At 39.4% G+C, this 14,747-nt stretch overlaps 1 protein-coding gene across 18 annotated transcripts in view; it reads left to right on the forward strand.

Moving 5' to 3' along the window:
- ST7 (suppression of tumorigenicity 7) overlaps positions 1 to 14,747 on the forward strand; it is a 274,150-nt gene that overhangs the window by 131,017 nt on the left and 128,386 nt on the right. For 2 of the 18 annotated variants that reach the window (XM_063813851.1, XM_063813853.1), the window contains exon 1: positions 13,810 to 13,943. In XM_063813851.1, coding sequence (XP_063669921.1) covers position 13,943 — 1 coding nt within the window. In that variant the 5' untranslated portion in view covers positions 13,810 to 13,942. 18 annotated transcript variants of the gene reach the window in all.

Raw genomic sequence — 14,747 nt, forward strand, 5'->3', positions numbered from 1 at the left:
GGAGCATTCTATTTTTCATTCTAATTTGAGAATAAAATTATATTTTATGTTTTTACTTTTCTCAAAAGCGGTAGGAGCAAATCAGTTTTAGGTTATCATTTTTTCTGTTTCCAGGTTTTTAGAACAGTAGATACCTGTTCTCTGTAATTTGGTATGTCTATCTGTGTAATGCTTAAGTCAGTCCTGGCGCTTGTTCCTAAGAAAAGGAAAATAAGAGGCAAATACATATTGATTCTGTACAAGAAAAAGAATAAAGGAAGGGAGAAAAACACCAAACGTCACTAGTGCTCTCTGACAGAAGAGAAAAAGGTTGTGTTTCATAATACACTGAGGTAGACTTTATATTAAAAACATACTCTCCCCGATACTCTGCAAGTTGGATTTTTTTGAATATTTCTTTTCATCAGCTAGGTTCTTATTTTATTTTCTCTGCAGCTGTTGGTCTGTCTCATGTTACATTCCCATCATTTATGTATCTGGTTTTGCCTGTGATGAAGCTGAGAAATGTCTCATTTTAATGGTTTCTGTGTTTTGTGTCTGTCTGTTTTCCAGTTTTGGGGAGACATTTAAACCAGTAGTCATGTCATCTCATGTAATGACATGCCTCTCTGCTTATTCTCCCTTCTGTTACCAAACAATATTTATGGTTAGTGTCTGTATGCATGTGTGCGATGACTATTTGCTATACAGTTGCCTAGAGCACCGTGAAACTCCACATGTTCAATGGAGTGGTTTCTTTTTGTTTTTCTGCATGCTATCAAGTACTCTCAAAGTGTTCCTTTGGCTTTTTGCATCAAAGATAGCTAGAGGATAGAAAGGGACATTCCAGTAAATTCTACTTTGTAGCAAATTGAATATAGAGGTTTTTCTTCCAGTAATGTTTTCCTCCCGATTTTTATGTAGAAAGTGTTTTGTTAAAATTCTGGAAATGAAACTCAGAAAGGAAATTAAAAGAAAAGGGAAGAATTGCATCAATTATGACAGATAAGAGGTTAACGTACTTACTAAGAGCTTTTATAAATTAGTGCCATTCCAATAGAAAAAAAGGCAACACGAACTAGTAATTAAATTAAATTTAAAAAATTAATTAAAGCATTAAAAACTAGAGAAAATAGACATAGAATTTTAAGCCTAGCTAGTAATCAAATAACCAAACTTCCCTCCTCTCCCCTCCCCTCTCTTCCCTTCTCCTCCCTCCCCCTTGTTTTCTTTTCCTTTCTTTTTTCTTTTCTTTCTTGAGCAGGGGCAGGGAGGAATGGTTTCTTTCTTTTTTTTTGTTTTATTTTCTGTATTTTAAAAAATGTTTTGGGAAAACAACTTTGAAAAGCAAAAGCAATCTCCATCCATTTTGGGGATACACATTTGTTTGTTTCTATAGTAACATGATGGTTGGCCTTCCAGTGGTAATACTCATTTGTAATACAGCTGGGCCAGAGGTACCTTCTGAGTTCATGGCACAGGATTTCTTAGAGTGAGGTTGACTGACTCATTCAAACCTAGGACTGTAGCTTCATTAACCTTGAGTTTTAACCAATTACTGATCCACCTCAAGAAACATTGTCTGCGTTCTAAGGATCTAGGCGTTAGACAATTGCTAATTAAAAACATGAAATTTCTTTCTTTTTCCTTCTGCATTACAGATGAATAGATTATTCACCATGAGGGATGACCATTTTGGACACTATTTGAGATAATAAGAATAGATATTTAAGAGGGGAAAATGCCATTTACAGGGGCTAGGAACATTTTTATTAGGGATGAATTTAGCTTGAGATTTGTTTGGTAACAAAAAGCACCTGGAATTTAGATGCATCTTTTAATAGATTTTTTTTTTAAACTGGCTTGCCAATATTTGAAAATATCGATGCTCCAGTTTCCACCGACTGTTACCCGTAGACATTACGTAAAGCCAGATGCATTTGTGATTAACCGGAGTTCACAGCCCAGGACCTGAGGAGATAATTTTAGGTGCTTTCTGGAAAAATAACTGGTCCTTAGGTACAAATGCAAAGCCAAACGTAGTTATTGGAATTGAAAATAATAAAGCCAAGGGCTTATTTTGGACAACCATGCAGCTGGAGCAGCTGAATACTAAAATAGTGGCCTGTGTGGTGGTTTCCCCTGTGGCTTCTTATCTCCGTGGGTTACACACCCTCACCCAGGGGAAGACAGCCTTCTTAATGCAGCTTGCAGCAGGCCTTCTTTTGTGGGGCAGATTTTCCTCAGAAGAGAAGTACATTAGTCAGTGAACTGTTAGAGAATATAATGAAAAGAAAAACCTAACTTTGGATCAGATTTGAATTTTACTACCCCATGGCCTGTAGCTGCTTCTCTGACTCAATATATTATCTTCCTTTAAGGCAAACTATTTAGTTTTCAGTTAGTAGAGGGTTTCAAAACAAAGCAAGTAGATTAATAGAAAGTGTAAAAATCAGAATAAATAGAATAGAAAATAGATTTACTTTTATTTTGTCATGTAATCTCAGCTGATAAAACAGGAATATACATATGTGTGTAGTGGTCAGTTTCAAAATCATGCCAGTTAAAGTTCTCTGTGTTTTAATTTTTCTTAAAGGCATATATAAAAAAGAATCTCAGAGAAAGGAGACACATTCATAATGATTAACCATACATACATCTTTAAAAGTTTGGTGTAAGAATGAACCAGTATTATACTTCATAGAAGGGCTGATTGTTCTTGCAGCAGAAAAAAGATTTGAGTTTTATTCATAATTTACTTACTAACTCATTCAATGCCATTTATCTTTAACTTAAGTCACACTTAATGATAAATGCTCTTCTCTTTACTGCCAGACTGCCTGTAGAAGTAGCTGAGCTGGCTGCCTTAATTTCCTTACTATTCACTGTCTTTAATCACTTCAAATTTGACTTTGGCCCCACTTCACCAACATGCCCAGACTCTCGCCCTTTATGTCACATTGGGAAAGCCACATCCTGTTGAATTTAACTCTGCAACATCTGATATGCTCAACTCCCCTCTCTGGTGGTATTATAGGCGCTCCCCTCTGAAATAATTCCCGCAGCTGCACATTTTACACACTCTACCCCATTGCTACCAGATGTGTCTGTCTTTGTCACATCTCTGGTTATGAATGGTATCTTCTTTCTGCCTGCTATATGAAGTCCACTTTTCTTGGCTTGGCATTTGAGCCAGCATTCTCTCCCACTGCTTCTCATCCGCCCTGTTTTCCAATCCAATTCCTTTGTGTATGCTGTGATATCTACCTAGAGTCCATACTCTCTCTTCTTTCCTCTCTAATCTCATGTTCAAAGCTTATCCTTCTTTCCAAGCCCAGAAGGAAGGACATCCCATTCATTAACCTTCTCTAACCCTCCTAGCTGGAAGTAATGTTTACTTCCTCTAGATTTTATCTGTACTTCTCTTCTGAGATGTTTCATATTCTGTGTTATTTGTGTAGCCATCTCATTTTCCTGTCTCAAGGGTAGGGTCAGTCTCATTATCATGTTATTTTCTGCCCCCAGTGTCTAGTTCAGTGTATGATACTTTTTATAAGCTAAATATATTTTAGATATTAATAAATGTAGAGCATATATGAAAGATGTTTTAGAATATAGATGTTATTCCGTTATACTTGTTAATATTCTTCTTACATTTCTTAGTTATTTCCATGCATTTTAGATTTAACAATTATCTGTTCAAACAGTTGATTATTGTGAGTATTTTGAACCCTTTTATTAGGTTCCAGCACATTAAGTAACGAATTGCCTTATTCAGCTTTGTAGCATGTAATCTTCCAAATCTTACTATTAAAGTTTCTGTAATATTTTTTGGTATAACTTCCAGTATAGGAAGAGTAAATGAGAAGCTAGTGAACAAATTCCCCTTAAGATAATGGAAAAGTCCTAGCACATTTTGCATGGCTGATGCTGTGAAGAGCCTTTTGGAGTACTCCAGTATGAAGACAAGAACAAATGGGAGTGTCCTTTTATACCACTCACTCCAGCCACCCCATAAGAGCATGTAATAGCTCTCTACAGTGACACTGCACCTTGCAAGAACTGAGCAATCCAAACATTTCAATTCCCCAGAGCACCAAGCACTAAGTAAGAAAAAAAGGCGAGTGCGTATAGTACATACAGATAAGCATAAAATAATTACCAAGGGAAGGCCTTACCTTTGGCCCTCAAACACAGCTGTTATTTTACATAGTTCCAGTGCACATCTTTTAGGGCTGTACTTAGCACCCTTCTCAAGGAAACATTCCTTTATGCACACTCTGTCACTCACTCCATCCAGCCCATGGCTGAGTTAAGAGTACTAGCTCTATATTTCCAGCAACACCAGAATTATAATTGCCTGCCAATTTGTCTCCATGTCTGCTTCTCCCACAAAACCTAGAGCTCCTTGAGGATAAGAACTATGTATATATCATATATCTTTGTATCACCAGTGTTTTACATAGTACCTGGCCACACGTTGAATATGAATATCTATTGAATGACCAAAGCTGGTCATGCACCTTTGAAATCACAACAGATTTTTAAGTAGCACATTGAGGAGAAAAGGCAGTTTGAAGCAGGTACACAACAAATAATAATAGTTAATATCTGATAGTGTGTCAGGTGACAAAAATAACATGAAGAAGACTTAAAACAAAACAAAACAAAACAAAACCTGTGCGGGATTACTTACTTTTGGAGGCAATAACCTAGGGTACTTCAACAGTTTGTTTTTGTTGTTGTTGTTGTTGTTGTTGTTGTTTTTTGAGATGGAATCTCGCTCTGTCGCCCAGGCTGGAGTGCAATGGCGCGATCTCGGCTCACTGCAACCTCCACCTCTTGGGTTCAAGCGATTCTCCTGCTTCAGCCTCCTGAGTAGCTGGGACTACAGGCACCCACCACCACGCCCGGCTAGTTTTTGTATTTTTAGTAGAGACGGGGTTTCACCATATTGGCCAGGCTGGTCTTGAACTCCTGACCTTGTGATCCTCCCGCCTCGGCCTCCCAAAGTGCTGGGATTACAGGCATGAGCCACCGCACCCGGCCTCAACAGTTTTTTAAAAAACTTTCTTGCATGCTAACACAGTACTGTAGTTTACATTCATTTTGATGACTTAGAGTTACCAAAGATTGAAATATGTTCTGGCCATTCTTTTTAAGGGTGAAGTCAAGTATGTAATGCATTTTGGAAAGATTCCGTTGTGAAATTGTTTTTAAAAGTGTCGGGTTTAATAGGATAAAACCTTAACTATCCCACATGACTAATTTCTGAGGGTTCTACATAGCCATAGTCTTGCTATATGAGGATAATATATCTGGGACCATCTTGATTTATTAATGTGTAGTAGTCATTGAGTCTTCCTAATATGGACTTCAGACTGTACAGGTAGTCTAAGGATAGAAACACACAGACACACACACACACACACACACACACACACACACACACACGGCAAAGTCCCAGCCATCAAAGACTTGTAGTTTTGTCAGATTTATATTTTCTTATGAAGGTTATTATCAGAAGTCCTGGGAAATGGTTGTTATAACTTTCCTACCTAGAACTCTGCCCCTTGTAGTCATTTAGCGTTTATCAAACATTGAGTACTGTGTGGACCAGGCTCTGTGCTGGGTGCTCTGTGTTGGCTGATGGAGGATTGAGACACAGTGTGTGTGCTTGTAGGGAAGAGGTTCCCAGAGCCTGGAGCACCTTGTCTTAGCAAAGTTTCTATTTCTCTTCAATGTAACTATGTGGAAGGTTTGCTTTGTGTACAAATAGACATTTATTTTTTCTTCCTGGTATTAAATAGTTTATGAGAAACAGACAAACTCATAAAATAGTGTTCAATCATAAATGAAAGCATATTTTAAATAATTAAAAATATAATAAGACTTACTTAGGTCTTTCCTCTGTTCTTGACCAGGGTGGAGATCTTCATTATCAAGTTTCCTGTAACTAAAAGGGAACAGATCGTCTGAGATCTTGTTCCACTTGTCCTTGAGGGTTATTAAGGTTTGTGTGTGACTGGGCGTTGGATGGTCCTTCATGATATCAGGGAAGGTTGACAGATGGCCTCCCTCCAGCAAGGGAGAAGGTGCCATGAAGACTGAACACTGCATTGTTCCCACCAATACAGTTTGCGCCAGTATAGTTTCCCAGACCACAACTGAGGAAAGAATGTGCTCAGCTCCACTCCTCAGCAGAGCCAGATGCCCAGTACAGCAGAAACAGTGTACCTGTAAAGTTGCCTAGGCGACATTGGGAGTGGAAGGAAGAGTAGACAGAATGATTTATGAGGGTTTCTTGCCATAGGAACGGGTCTAAAATTATACTTCCATGTCTTTTCCTCAAGAATAAATGACACAGGATTTATCAAGGGGATTGTGATACATAAAACCTCAAGACCTTATCAGACCCCAAGGAGACCAGGGCCAAGGGCAAGGAGAGGGGCAGCAGAAGCAACAAATGAGGAAAAGAAGTGCTCGTGCTGTGCTTTTAATCCTTGATTGAACTGATGCTCTGCCTTGATGTAAAACTGATTTTTAAAAAACATGCAAATATTGTGTATTTAAAATATGACTAGAAAAAAAACCACTTACTGGGTGAAATGAAGATATTTTATTTCCATATTAAAAAAACAGCTCCTCTCAGCATCTACTTTAGTATTAGCACATTTGCAAAGACAGTTACATGCCAGCATGTGAAATAGCATGTCATGGTAGCAGAGGGAGAACTTGTATTTTATTTATGAACAATTGGGAAAGAAACGCTCGGGGCACATAGAGTTGGTGTATCTTAGCACCCTTTCTCGGCATACTGCAATTAGCCAGCATTATCAGATGTCAATGTTGATTTTTATTTTCATGAATTATTATGTTGGTGATGGTATCAGTTTTATATTGCTGCCTAACAAATTTCCGTAAATATAGCAGTTTAACACACACTTCTTATCTCTCAGTTTCTGTGTCAGGAGTCCAGGCATGGCTTAGATGGGTCTTCTGCTCTGGGCCTCACAAGGCTATAATCAAGGTGTTGACCAGGCTGCTATCTCAATTGCAAGTTCAGTCAGGGGAGAATCTGCTTCCAGTCTCACTCAGGCTGTTGGCAGTAATCATTGCTGTAGCACTGAGGGCTTGAGTTTCTGACTGGCTGTTGTAGAGGCTGCCTGAGGTCCACGTGGCCACTTCATTAAGCCAGTAAGGAGGATCTCTCTGTCTGCCACCAACATAGAATCTTACATAGTTGTTTGTTAGAAGCAAGCCCCGTACTCCATGTCCCACCCACATTCAAGGGAAAGGGGTCACATAAAGTTATGAATAACTGGGTGCCTGTAGTCCCAGCTACTCGGGAGGCTGAGGCAGGAGAATGGCGTGAACCCGGGAGGCGGAGCTTGCAGTGAGCCAAGATCACGCCACTGCACTCCATCCTGGGTGACAGAGTGAGACTCCGTCTCAAAAAAAAAAAAAAAAAAGAAGAAGTTATGAATACCAGCCAAAAAAAAAAAAAAGAAGTTATGAATACCAGCAGAGCGGGGATCGTTGGAGTCACTTTAGCGTTTGTCTGTCACAGGGTCATTCTGAGGAAAAGTTCTTTCATTTTAAAAGCTGTGCAATCTGGAAATCTGTTTGAAATTAGCAGGAGTGTAAACTAAGCCATTAGAGCTTCCATTTTTCATTCCCTTGTCCTTTGGTAAATGAGGAAGGGCAGAAGTAAAGTTGCAGCCTTACTTAATAGATGCTGACAGGAAGGAAGAGAGAAGTTAGTAAGGTTGAAAGAACAATGAAATGAGAGAAGATGATATTCTCTATTATCACATGGAAAAATACAAATGATGGATTAAACTATTCCAGTGTGTTCCCTACCTCACTTTGGAGGTCTGAGAAAACAGTCTGAGGCGAAGTCCCTGCTAGACTAACTTATCTCGTAATGTGCTTTCTATAGAAAAGCACATTTTCAGTAACTAAATCAGAAATGTTGCTTTGCATGAAATTGACAATTTCTTAATCCACCCTGATAGCCCAGTCTTCGGGCCTGGAAGGTACTGTGGCCTTGAATATTCATCCCTTGCAATGAAAACATTGCTAACCAGCATGCTTAGGTTATGGTTTAGGCTTTAACATGGCTTATGTCATAACCATAAAAAGACTTGAAGAAAAGGAATAAACAGGATCACAGGTGGTTCCCATATGGCCTGTGGCTCAATTGGTTGTTCCCACGGTATCTGGTAAGGCAGTAATCGGAGATTTAGGAGCACATGTTAGACTTCAGGGACATTTCTTTGCCTTCTAAAATGGCTGCTTTCAGAATCACCCTCAGGTTTAGTACTACCCCAAGCAACTAGAATCCAGATAAAAGGACCCTTCTATGAAATGATTCTTCATTTGTTTTGTAGGGCATCCATATTTCACAGGACTAATCACAATGTGGATGTTTTACTTCCTGGGCTGTACACTGTAGCACAGTGCTTGGCACATAGAAGATACTCAGTTAATGCTAATATGACAGCTACTACCATTGTTAGCATTTACACATTCAGCTCAGTCTCCTCTGCATTCTACAACTATAGTAATATAAGACGCCAAATCAGGCCGGGTGCAGTGGCTCACACCTGTAATGCCAGCACTTTGGGAGGCTGAGTGGGGTGGATCAGTGAGGTCAGGAGTTTGAGACTAGCCTGGTCAACATAGTGAAACCCGCATCTCTACTAAAACTTCAAAATTAGCCGGGTGTGGTGGCACATGCCTGTAATCCCAGCTACTTGGGAGGCTGAGGCAGGGGAATCACTTGAACCCGGGAGGCGGAGGTTGCGGTCAGCCAAGATCGCACCACTGTACTCCAGCCTGGGCGACGGAGTGAGACTCCGTCTCAAAACAACAACAACAACAACAAAAAATCAAAAGAAAAACAGCCGTCATAATACATATTATTTGATGAGGTCTGCCGTATTAGGCACTTTATCTACAGTATTATGTTTAGCTCTTGTGACAACTATGCAAGATAGGTATTACTTTTTAAATTTTATAGACAATGAAACAATCTCAAATGTACATGAGTACTTTTTGTAAAGAGATTTTCACCTACATTGATTTACCAAGAAAGTAAGTAAACCAAAGCCCCCTATTCTTTATCTTTTTAGTTGGGCCGCATTGTCCATCTAGGCATTGCATAAACTTGTTAGAGAGAAGTCCTCCAAAAATCATTTTGGTAATTTTGGGGAAGACACACAGCTGTCCTAATTTTTAGAAGTGCTATTTGGATCCATGTTAATTTGTCTCATCATAGTGGAAACTGAGACTCGCCATTCACTACTAGTCAATCAATATTCCATGTATTTGTATACAGTCACTTTAGATAGTAATTTCACATATCTAATTCCCCACCAGTGCCTTAACTGCGCTTAGCTTTCCTTCCCTGGGCATTCACCCTCAGGCCCCAGGGCTGCGGTACTCTGCATGGAATGGCCTACTGCTCTACCCCTCACTGTTCTCTAGTCTCTGCAGCCATCAGTAACTTTACCTGGTTAACTTTCTATTCAGCCTACAAGTCTCAGATGAGATGCCTTTTCTTGGCAGAAATTTTTCTTGATCTTCCATTCCTTTTGGTGCCCTGTCCCTTATAATTTCCTCATGCGTCCTTTCCCATTTGCTTATCCGATGACTTGCTTCTCTCACCCATTGGATTGTGAGCCTCTTGTGGTCAGGGGCAGTGCTCTGTAAGCTGCTGTGTCCCCAGAATCTGGCCCAGTGTAGGCACTCAGCAGCTATAGACTGATGTTAAGAGAAAATGCACATTTCATCTCAGCCTCAGAGCAGTTCTGGGAAACAGATAGGAAACCAAAGCTCTGCAAGAACATGGGACTCTCTCAGGGCCATCACAACACTGTTGTTGGTCTCATGTTTGGTGACTGGGTCTCCTATTCCTGGTCTCTTTCCTAGGCATAATGCGTTTATATAAAGTCCCTTCCATTGTTTTTTTGTTTGTTTTCTTTTTTCAGCCTAAATAACTTAGTTTCTCTAAACTTTTCTCCCAGGGACTCTTTTTTAACCCTTTGAATTATTGCTGATTATTATCTTAATAACTTTTATTTTTTTTCCATTTTGCATGTCATATTTTAGCAAATCATTAAAAGGAACATGGCACAAAGCACACCCATATTTTTGGATGCTGTGGATTTCATCATGCTGCTTATTCCATTCTATCTAGTCAGTACCTCCAAGGCATTAATGTTGCCTTACCTCCTTCATTCGAAGACTTCCCTGTGCAAGGTGGAATATACGTAAGGAGGCAAACACACAGGGTTATATGCCTGCTCTGCTTTACAGAGGCCTCTTCCAGGAGTGTAATACGGGGGTTGCTCATACTCTGAAGAAGATAGTGGCAGGCTATTACTGTCATGAGAGCCAGAACGTGGCTGGCTCCTTACAGACATGGCCTCATAGGGGCATGCCACGTGATTCCTGAGTAAGCCTTCTGGTGTGAATTCCCTGCTCACTGGGGTGATTCTTCACTTCCCACAGTTCAACCTGCTGTATTGTCCTCTTACCTATGCTTTTCTGTGATCCATAGAGGTAATTTAATTTTCAGTCCATGTACCTGCCCTGCCTACTTAGTTTCTTCTCAGTGCCACACTTAATTCCTTCACATTTACTGATTAATTAAATGAGAAGACTATGCCAGGTGAAGGTTCAGCATCTTCAGAACTCTACATGATGCATTCCCTGAGGCTGCCTTTCAATAACTGAGGTGATATTCTTTGAGCAGTGTGACCTGTTAGAGGTGCCCAGTCAGGTCCGATGAAAAGCCCTCTGATTTGTTGAAATAGTGCATTAGTAAAGTATTATAGTTTATTTTCGCAAAGCTAGATTAGTTGTTACATGTTGGTTTTTGTTTTGCCTAGCCCCAGCAAGTATGGAGGTGACCTTGATGTGTCTATAGAATATCAGGAATATCTGGCTGGGTGGGTGGCTCACACCTGTAATCCCAACAATTTGGGAGGCCGAGGTGGGCGGATCACCTGAGGTCAGGAGTTTGAGAGAGGCCTGGCCAACATGGTGATCCCCCGTCTCTACTAAAAATACAAAAATTAGCCAGGTGTGGTGGCAGGTGCCTGCAATCTCAGCTACTCCGGAGGCTGATGCAGGGGAATCACTTGAACCCGGGAGGTAGAGGTTGCAGTGAGCCAAGATTGTGCCACTGCACTCCAGCCTGGGCAACAGAGCGAGATTCTGCCTCAAAAAAAAAAAAAAAAAAAAAAAGAATATCAGGAATATCCATTTTATGTCTCAACTCACATACCTCACAGTTTTCTGGTCCAATTTTTAGGCACTTTATCAGGCCCTCATATGTTTTCAAAAATAATTGCTAATGACTTTGATGAAGCTAGGCAAGATATTTTTTGGTTTTAGGGCAGTTTGGGCTATAGTTTGCAGCCTTCCTAATTTAATAGAAGAATTTTTAAACTAGATTCTCCCCCTTCTCAGGGTGGCTTTCTGCCTTTCCATTCTAGTGCTTCACACAGAAATGACAAGCTCACAGGGGACTTATCTAGAAAAGACTGAGATAAAAATAAGTACAATGTTAAAAAAATCTATCTTATAGTATCACTTATTTAGAGCTTCCTCTCCTTTTCTAATGAAAGGCTGCTGTAGTTTCCTTTTGTGCTTTTTTTGCTGAAGGCTTTTCAGTAATATTCCCATGTGTCCCCTGTGATGCTAAAAGCATGAGCTTGGGGGCAGGTTGACTGGCATTCAGGTCTTTGCTCAGCCTCCAGCCGCAAGACAAGACGAATAATATTGATCTCATGGAGCTGAAATGAAAATTAACTTTTCTAATCTGTGAAAATGCTTTGTTATAATCCTTAAATACATGAATACGTAGGCTGAAATAGCAAGTACCAAGTGTTGACATTATGTCCAGAATTGCCACATGCCATGTCTGAATGATTTTTGCCAGATATTTAATAAGATTATAAATGAATAGGTTATTAAATGGGCATCTCCTACTATCTAGGTGTTTCTGTTTCTGCTTCTCTCTTTTCTGTTTGTATCTCCATTTATTTTAATGCCTACCATTATGTCAACTCTGCCACCTTCCTATACATGGATATACCAGAGAAATACATTTTAATTATTAATTATTATTGATATATAATCTTAAAAACAAATGAATGGAATCTTTATTTTTAATCTCTTTTAAAAAAACTCAATTTTTTTTTTCACTTACTGATTAAATCTTGAGTCTTTGCCTCCAGTGGATCAGTGATTTTTCAGCAGAAAATCTTTCCTCTCCATTGCTTTGTGCTTTTGTTGCTAGGCAGTCAACAGCAGGGCTACTAAAGCACTTCTAATTTAGGCAAATCTTTTCCTCTATTTTAGAAATGGATTTCAATGGCGTTCAGTTTGTTTGCAGAAACCTACTGAAAGGTATATGGTACAGATATGAATGTTTATAATTACAGAATAACAAAATGAATATTCTGCTGGCTTTTTTTTTTTTGAGATGCAGTTTTGCTCTTGTTGCCCAGGCTGGAGTGCAATGGTGTGATCTTGGCTCACGGCAACCTCCGCCTCCCGGGTTCAAGCGATTCTCCTGCCTCAGCCTCCCAAGTTGCTGGGATTACAGGCACCCGCCATGCCCGGCTAATTTTTTGTATTTTTAGTAGAGATGGGGTTTTGCCATGTTGGCTAGGCTGGTCTCAAACTGCTAACCTCAGGTGATCCACCCACCTCGGCCTCCCAAAGTGTTGGGATTACAGGCTTGAGCGACCACACCTGGCCTCTGCTGACTTTTAAAAAAATAACAGGGAATGTGGGGTCACTCATAGTGTGGAGGGAAATTTTGAGAATTTTAAGCACCTCTGAATCATATTGGCAGTTATAAGCTGTAGGGGTGTTTTGTGCACATTTGATTTTTTTTCCTTTTAAAAAATCTCCTTCCTTCTACGAACAAACTGTTGCATGGGAAATGACATATCACTATATATATATAATATATGACATATCACTATATATATATGACAATATGACATATCACTATATATATATATATATATATATATTTTTTTTTTTTTTTTTGATGGCCAGGCAAAGCCTCCTCAACTCAACTGTAGCTTCCTCCTCTTACCTCACAGCCCTAAGCTGATGACTACTTCTGTGCCTTCTTCTACCTTCCCGGAAGTTCCAGGTCCATTTAGTTCGAGTTGTAAATATTGACTGAACACATTGTGTTAGTCCAGTCTCTTGTGATTGCAAATGAAATACCACAGGTCAAACAAATTCATTTAAGAGTAGGTGCAGTGGGAGGCGAGCTTATTGAGAGGATGCTTGGGTGGCACGAAAGAATGGAACCAGTGTACCCTTCAACATCCATGTCTTTGTTGCTCAGTCTCCTAACCTCCTCAACCCTTGCATCTGCTTGGAAAGGCCCATGCTGTCTCCTTGGCATCTTGAGGCAGGTCCTTTCCTCTGTTTAGATTGTCCTCCCATCCCTCCTCCTGTCCACTTTGGTTTGGTTAACTTTTAATTATTCTTCAGGATTCAGCTGAGATGTGTCCATCTCCTGGACTTCCTCCCTGCCACCCAGCCTGGGATGCATCCCTCTTAACATGTTTTCATAAAATCCTACACCCAGGACCTATCTATGCACTTATGTAATAGTTGCTCATTTGCTTGTGTGTTTCAACTGCACTTGGTCTTCTAGAGAGTGGGAACTGTGTCTGATTCATTCTTTCATTTTTTACCCATTGTCTCATTCATAAACAGAGAAAAATATTTGTTGAATGAGTGAACGTGGGATCTCTGTTCATTTTGGTATATTACTTTGCTTTCTGGGCTGAGCTCAGGACAGATGCCAAAGCCTTTCCCTCTAATGACATCAAAGCCCTACTTCTAAAACCAGACTGGATGTGATTCCCTTCTACAAACAGATTCAGTAAAGAAATGTGAATACTCCCACAAAAAGCCCAGTAAGTATGTGGTGGTTTTGATAATAATAAAAGTTTTGTGTAGTATCTAGATATAAATAACAATGACTTAAAATATATGTATAAAATACTTGTAAGTGAACCCTAATCAGTGAGCAAGAAGGTTAACTGAATAGTGGGTATGAACAGAGTGGTCAAGAAGGTGCCTGGGCTACTCTGCCTATGGAATAGCCATTCTTTATTCCTTTACTTTCTTAATAAACTCACTTTCGCAAAAAAAAAAAAGAAGAAGAAGAAGAAGAAGGTGTTTGGCAGTGAACATTCATTTTTAGAGGTTTATTTTTCATTTATTTCATTGACTCCATTTATTTCGATGACCAGTTTAAAAACCTTTTAAGTAAGTTGAAAAAAACCTTTTACTCATCATACAGTGGCCAAAACCACAATTACTTTTGCACCAACCTAATAACTTGTCAATTTGTCCTTCCTTCTTAGGGGTAACCATAGTATAATAATCTTTAATAACTATTTAATATATTAAATATAGCTATTTTCAGTTTATTCTAAGGTTGAAATACTGCTTGTTGATGCATCAGGGACTCTGATGTGCAGGTCCCACAAAATGTGTAAGAGCACCTTCTCTTTTTGGCTAACAGTTTTGTAATCAACTTTGATTAAACTCTTCCATGGTTATGAATCCATGAAAACCATTCTCAACAATTGTTTTGGGAGTTAGAAATTACAAGTACTCTATTTTCTTGTATGTAGCTTTTTTCTTTCAGTACATATTACTTGACACCTAGTATTCTGAGCCTAAGTAATGGTGAATCATTTTAATGGGATCTT

This window comes from Pan troglodytes, chromosome 6, assembly GCF_028858775.2.
Source record: "Pan troglodytes isolate AG18354 chromosome 6, NHGRI_mPanTro3-v2.0_pri, whole genome shotgun sequence".
Lineage (NCBI taxonomy): Eukaryota > Metazoa > Chordata > Mammalia > Primates > Hominidae > Pan > Pan troglodytes.